General features: G+C 44.5%; 1 protein-coding gene across 1 annotated transcript in view; it reads right to left on the reverse strand.

Moving 5' to 3' along the window:
- Positions 1-283: 283 nt before the first annotated feature.
- The window catches only part of abce1 (ATP-binding cassette, sub-family E (OABP), member 1), a 10627-nt gene continuing 3617 nt past the window's right edge, over positions 284-7293 (reverse strand). The window contains exons 5-18 of the mRNA XM_005754081.1: positions 6482-6658; positions 6324-6393; positions 5797-5893; positions 5582-5671; positions 5387-5508; positions 5136-5260; positions 4659-4755; positions 4222-4281; positions 4093-4151; positions 3714-3824; positions 3027-3169; positions 2537-2659; positions 2346-2457; positions 284-670 (exon numbers count right to left, since the gene is read on the reverse strand). Coding sequence (XP_005754138.1) covers positions 623-670; positions 2346-2457; positions 2537-2659; positions 3027-3169; positions 3714-3824; positions 4093-4151; positions 4222-4281; positions 4659-4755; positions 5136-5260; positions 5387-5508; positions 5582-5671; positions 5797-5893; positions 6324-6393; positions 6482-6658 — 1434 coding nt within the window. The 3' untranslated portion in view covers positions 284-622. The remainder of the gene's footprint in view (positions 671-2345; positions 2458-2536; positions 2660-3026; positions 3170-3713; positions 3825-4092; positions 4152-4221; positions 4282-4658; positions 4756-5135; positions 5261-5386; positions 5509-5581; positions 5672-5796; positions 5894-6323; positions 6394-6481; positions 6659-7293) is intronic.

The following is a 7293-nucleotide window of genomic DNA, read 5'->3' on the forward strand; positions in this document are numbered from 1 at the left end:
AGTGAATCTAAATGTGGGTGTCTAGCACAGTCTGAATCTCTGTTCCTCTCCTCACCCCCAAATGGTCACAGCAGATGGCTGTCCCTCCCCAAGCCTGCTGGTCTCTTCCTGTTAAAAGGGAGTTTTTCCTTCCCATTGTCACAAAGCGTTTGTGGTGATATGATTGTGGGGGTTTCCTCTGTGTTGTTGTAGCGTCTTTATCTTTTTTGTGAATAAAACTTGAATTGAGTTGTGTTAGCCTCGAGTCTGTAAGGTGTTTACAAACAAAGACACACACGGAGCATTCCTGGTTCAGGAAGCATCAGTTTATTCTGATTGTAAATGTACAGGTGTTAAAATATTCTCGCTGCCTCTGAATTCAGCCGAGCGTGTTCAGCCTGACGCACACACACACACACAACGCAATGCACTTTATTTTTAAACACTTCACAACATTGCTGGCTATTGAATGCAGTCCGGTACATATAGGCTGATGTTTCTTTGTTTTTCTTAAATGTTTTTTATTTAAAGTTTTAATATGTCTGCTGTTTGGCAGGCCGGCCATGAAATGTTGAGGTTATAACGCTTGAGCGTGCGCCGGCTCCAAGATGCGGCTGGGTAGTCGCCATTGGTCAGGTGGGTCTTAATCGTCCAGGAAGAAATAGTTCCCACTCTTCTTCTGTTCCGTGTCCTGCAGAGAGATGAGGCAGAGGTCAAAGGTCGGACTGATTCCTCCTCACTGACATCACCGCATATATAATGCTGGGAGGGCTACACTTTCTAATTATTATCTCTAAATAACCCCACAGCTGAGTGGACGACTGCAGCTCAGCACAGTAAAAGCTCTTAAGTGATCACATGTTACGGTAGAAGAGCCTTCAGTGAAACCGGAGGAGCACTGTGATGCTTCCTCGGGTTTGAACAGATTAAGAGAAAATACTAAATGCCTCTGAGCGGGTCAAGAGATTAGAACCGTCTGCTCAAATCCAAGGCTTTGGGCAAAAACAGTGAATCGTAAAAAACGTTTGCTTGAAGGGGCGGAGCTAAAAGTCCTCAGTCTCTGCAAACTCGCACGCCGCCTTGAAGCCGGCAACCGATTGCCTGAGAACATTCCAGGGTCCAGTTGCCTAGGTAACTCTCTAACACTTTTACTACCAGGTTGTATGTCGGTCAGCGGTGTTCTTCGCTCTCATTGGTTCGCCTGTAAGTTGAGTCAAGTCTATTTTGGTTCCCACCCTCCTCGTTTCACCAGCTGCTATTTCGTCGAAAGTCACTGACTTTATGATCTCTGGTCGCCCTGTCGCTTCCAGCGTGTACGCAGCTTCATCTTTATCACATATTATGTCATCTTGTTGCCTAGCAACCACCTTCCAGTGGGCTAAAATGACCCATTTGGAGTATTTATGCACGGCAACACTTTATAACAGCATCGCATCGGTTTAATTTCAACAAAACTTGTTGATACAAAACTTGTTATGCATGACATATGATGTCATCATGTTGCCTGGCAACAATGGACTAAAACACAGCAAATCACACTGCAGCATGAGCATGTGCGACCAAGATAAATTAGGATTATTTTGACCTGTAAAGCTAATGGTCTCCAAGAAATAAAAACATGGAGCTGGAAATGAGCCTGAACCTAAATATATTCATTAAAACTATATTTATAATATATAATAATGCTTTCCCTCTCTATAGTGTACTGGTTTAGATTTGTGTTTCTTTGATTTATTTTTTAACAAATGGGTTTTATTTGTTAGATCAGCTTTAAAGAAACGTCCTTTGGGTTGAATCAGGAATGTTGTAAATCAAAATAAATCGAGTTTATGGATCTACCCGCTGCATCTTTGTCATGTAAGACTCTCAGATCTGAAGAAAGCTGATTTCCGCCTGGCTGAAGCACGGCACCAATCACAGCTGGACTCTGCTGTGTGGAGCTCTGTGCATCCCTGACACCTGTGAGGCAGGGCACAGGTCACGATGAAATCACTACAGCTCCGTATCATTTATACCGGTGTTGACGGGCAAGGACTCGTCATGTGTCACCACGGACATAAAACCTCCACATCACCCCGGAGGAGGAGGAGAAGCCTCACACTGGTGCCCCTCAGTACGATCATTGAGCGTCTGCACTGACGTCACTAAAGCGCCGATAAAAACAACTACAATCATAAACTGGCTGCAGCGGCACCTGTGACAGGTTACCAAAATCAGGAAATGCACGACTGGCTGAAACGACACCCAGAAGTTACTTTTTAATATTATTAGTTCAGTGCTGCGTTTTCGTGTCAAGAGTCCGTCCGTGTGTGACGGTCAGTGTGTTTAAATAAAGATTCAAATAAACATGGTCGTCGTGGCGTTACCTTGATGGAGTTGAGTTTGTTGATCCTCGGCCTGAAATTGTTCGGATCTCTCCTGAATGTGATCTCCAGCAGCGACAGGAAGCGATTCATCCCAGCCAGCAGACTCTGAGGCCTGAAAAAACAAACATCACGTTACCGTGGCGGCGGCCGGCGAGCTGACGAAGCAGCTCAGACTCGGCGGTTCATCTTACGTGTTGGCTGAAGTCTTCTTGGAGGGAATCCCGTCAAACACGATGACTCTGTCGGCCAGGTAGGTCGCCATGATGAAGTCGTGCTCCACCACGAATGCTGTCTTTTTGGCGTGGAGGATGTACCTGCGAATAAAAGACGTGTCACAACAGCGCCACACACGGGCGGAGACACGCGACAACAACAAGGCCTTCTAATTACACTTCTTACCATCTTCCACCGCTGCAAAGATTAACCATGCAAATAACAAAGAACAAAAATACTGTTGAGCTGTAAATCATGCAAAGCTACTCACAGAGTCCAAGAATGAAGCTGAAACGAGGAGATTACCTGAAATATGATTATTAAGACGCGCTCTCGTCTGACTTTGTATCAAAGTAAAACTGAAAAGAAATCCTGAGTTTTAAGCCGCTCGCTGACGATTCGTTGACGCTTGTGTTTGAGGATAAACAGGAAGGGAGCTGCTTGAGGTGCAGGGAGACGAGCGCATACCTCTTGATGACTCTGGCGGCCATCAATCGCTGCTCGGAGTCCAGGTAGGCAGAGGGCTCGTCGATGAGGTACACGTCGGCCGGTTTTCCCAAACAGAGTGTGAGGGCGACTCTCTGCAGCTCACCTCCAGACAGGTTCTGCACCTGTGGGCGGAGCAGAGGCAGCTTCATCACCCCGTCTTCATCGTATGTCATTAGAAAACGCTTTCTACCCTCCAGTCGGCTCAAAAAGTCTCCTTACATTTTATTTTAATTATGTTTACATTGAGTCTGATGACACACAAGTAACAAAATAAAATGGAAAAAGATGGATCGGCGCCTTCTCCAGGACAAAGATCAGGTTAGTGTGTTTGTGTGTACCTCTTTAACCCCTGGAGAGTCTTAAGGACATTTATTGTCTTTTGAATTTTTAGTTTTAAACCATTTTCACTGTGTTGAGTGGATTAAAGCCAAATTTGTCAAAGAATTTTTTTTTTACTTTTTTTGTTTAAACATGTTTGCAGGGATCAAAAATTACAATGTTATTCTACTTGTGGTCACTTATGAGGACAAAGGGCCTGTCCTCACGAGTTCGAGGGCATTTTTGAGACTCCAAATGTGGTTTTAGTGTCAGGCTGATGGTTAGGGTAAGCGGCTAGGCTAGCATTAGGTTAATTAGAGGTCCTCTAATTGTTTGCGTCTCTCTTACATCCTGGTCGATGATGCTCTCGATCTGCATCGGCTTCATGACGTCGGTGATGAACTGCGGGTGCGTGTAGGCGTCTCTGATCTTCTCGTGCAGCAGAGCTCGGACGCTGCCCTGAAAACGTAAAACACACTCGACTCCATCAGAGTCCGGACCTTGGTCGCTGCAGACGTTTAATCTGATGTATCAAATTTTAGTTTGTTTTTCATGATATGAACAATGGTCAAAGTCTGCTTCAACTTTATTTTAACTTTTTGGACTCTGAACCCTGGATTTCTGTAAATTCAGTTTGCTGGCTAAAATCAATCAGCAGGCTGAAAGCTGTGAAACGGACGGATGGATGATCCTGTCATGGGTCCGCGGTTAGAAAACGAGAGCTGACCTTGAACTTGGGGCTGATGGTCTGAGGCTTGTAGCTGACGTTCAGGATGGGAATCTCGCCTGAAAGACAGAGCTCAGGGTCAGTGGGTGCGTCCGGTTTAATCTGGCTTCATCTGAGAGAGAGACTCACCTCCTCCGTCAGGTCTGAGCCCACCGGCCAACATCCTGATGAAGGTCGTCTTCCCTGTGCCTGGAAACACACATACACACTTTCAGACGTGCACGTGTCAGCTTTTTCATTTTTGTGAGAAACAGTCAGAGGAAACAAGATGATCCATATTTTTATTATATTTCATATTTTCATTCTTTTCCTTTAGTGCCATTTTAAATTAGCTCGTCTGAGCTACGAGATTTTTCATTATTTGCAACTTTTCTTCTCTGAAATTAAATAACTGACTAAGAAAAATTACAGGTTCACACCCTTTAAATTAGATTTTTCAAAATTGGCTTGGAAATGATAAAATGTGTGATGGCCTCCAAAGCTGGTTCTGAATGAAACATCTGAAAAGTTCAATTTAAAAACCATTTTTAAACCTTGACCACAGAGATTTAGACTAAAACCCTCACCGTTCTCTCCCAGCATCACCATGATCTCAGAGTCTGTAAACTCTCCTCCTTTGATGTCCAGCGTGAACTCGCCCATCGTCTTCGACATGTCCGGATACTGAACGACAACAAACAATCAAACATTCAACAAAGAAGCAACTCGGCTCATTTTCTTATGCTGCTTTTTTTGCAAATTGTGCAAAATAATATTTATTTTCATTTTCTTGCACTTCATAAAAATTTGTGTATCTCAATAATGAACGGAGTTGGTCCTGTGGTGAGCTTTAAAGGGTTAATGACGACATTTCTAAACCCACAAGACCAAAAAAGCTCAAGAAAGAAAAGGAATCGGCAGATAGAACTACAGCCCCGTGTGACGAAGCTTTTATTTTGAAAAGAAAAACATGACAGGAAATGAAAGTGGTAGGGGAGGAAAAAAAGAAAACAACTAGCCAAAGCAAATGAGCAGTGATTCAGAGATTAAGCACATAAACTGACCTGGTAATGCCTGAGTCTCTTCACCTCCTCCTCATTGGCCGTCTCAGCCACCTTAAAGACCAGCGACGTCTCGCGAAACCTGAGATTCTCCGTGGGGACGTAACCGTCCAGGAAGATGTTGATACCTGGAGGAAGGATGCAGGAAGATCAGGACATGCTTTGGGTCCACTTAGCGACGGTGATATTAAGGACAAATACCACCACTTGTTTCTTCACACTTTTACAGAGGTGTGGTGCAATAACGTTTTTACCCTCTCTGACGCTGAAGGGCATGGTAACGACTCCATAGGCGCTCGGCACTCCGTACAGACAGCAGATGAAGTCCGACAGGTAGTCCAGCACGCTCAGATCGTGCTCCACCACGATGATGTACCTGCAACGCAACATCACGTTTAAGAGCGGCGGTGCACCTCCAGGGATCAAACCGAAGCTTTGAAGTGACAAACCTGTCGGGCGTGATGAGTGAGCGGATGGTGATGGCGGCCTTCAGCCTCTGTTTAACATCCAGGTAACTGGACGGCTCGTCAAACATGAAACTGCAGCAGAAGAGCAGAAACAAGAGGACGGCGGTCAGTCTGCGAGCTCGGCTCTCAGCTCACAGACAAAACAATACAACGTTTGTTAAATATTAAATAAATAAGCTTTCGGGCTGTTTCCTCACATGTCAGCTCTCTGGATGCAGACGACAGCACAGGCGAACCTCTGCAGCTCTCCTCCGGACAGATCCTCCACGTTTCTCTCCCGCAGGTGACTCAGATCTGCAGACAAACACAGAGATGCAATTAGAAATGTTGTTTATACGCAGCATTAAAAAAAAAATCCAAAACAGGGGGAAGATCCCTGGGATTAAACGCTTATTTTAAGAATAGGAATAGTTTCTGCACACAAACTGGTTTATCAGCTCCACACGGAGACACACGCTTTCTTTAAATATGACCCATGAAATTACTCTGTTCCAATGAACTGTGATGTGTCACATGGTCCTCACAAGAGTAAACAGTGTGTATCAACCTAAAAATACTAACACACGACTGTGTTTGTTCATAACGGCACTAAACTGTTTACAGTCGGCATGTAAACGCTTCCACATGAAGGTTCTTCAGCTTGTAATTAAGAGAGAGAGAGTGTGTGTGTGTGTGTGTGTGTGTGTGTGTGTGTGTGTGTGTGTGTGTGTGTGTGTGTACGTACCAAGTTGTTCACAGACAAGGTCCTGCGTGTCTGTGTCATCTTTCCTGCTCAGGATGGCCCCTACTGACCCCTGTAGGTGGAGACGAAGAATTACAACCGGCCATCAGAGTGAACGCCCATGCCAACAGGAACGATATATTCAAGGAAAAGTCGGGAACCTTGACGGTCTTTGGGATCTGGTCGACGTACTGCGGCTTCACGATGGCCCGCAGATCGTCCTCCAGGATTTTGGTGAAGTAGTTCTGCAGCTCGGACCCTCTGAAGTAGGTCAGGATCTCCTGCCAGTCTGGAGGATTCTGGGATTTCAAAGTACGGATCATTAAAACACAAAGCTTCTGACAACGAGGTCAATGTGTGGAAATGATCCCCGAGGGTGAAAATCTCCGGGGTCTGTATCAGATCCAGGATGATGAACTGAGTGTCTGCACTGAGGCCTAGTATAAGAAAAAGAAGCATTACTTTGAATGTGAATCATGCAAAGCTGGGCTGACAGAGTCCATGTAACCATAACTTGGTGTGTTGTCCTGCACAAGTTAATCTGTTCATAGCTTTTCAAGCAAAAAGGTTTACTGTGTAAATGTCCCTGAATTCTGTTCCTTGCAACACATCTGTCTTATGGAACAGATGTGCAAATTGTTCTACTTTACTAACAGGAAATATGGGATTTGTAAGGATACTTAAAGAAAATTAATAACAAAAGTACAAAAAATTGAAGAACAACATGAGTAAATGAGTCAAACTGAATTACAAGGGAGGAGTTTTGTTTTTAAATGGAACTTTAGAACCTAATCAAGAATTTCCTTTTGGCTTTGGCTAAAGATTTCAACCATCGTTAGCAGTGAGAAGAGCATTTGATAAAGTTACCCGACCGGTCGGTGGAGCCACACCTTAATCTTTTCCTGTTGCTAAACTGATGGCCAGCAAACCAAACATTATCTTCTCAGGCCAGCAGCAACATGACTGTGTGTGT

This window comes from Pundamilia nyererei, unplaced genomic scaffold (genome assembly GCF_000239375.1).
Source record: "Pundamilia nyererei isolate P.nyererei 1_Seehausen unplaced genomic scaffold, PunNye1.0 scaffold00504, whole genome shotgun sequence".
Taxonomy (NCBI): domain Eukaryota; kingdom Metazoa; phylum Chordata; class Actinopteri; order Cichliformes; family Cichlidae; genus Pundamilia; species Pundamilia nyererei.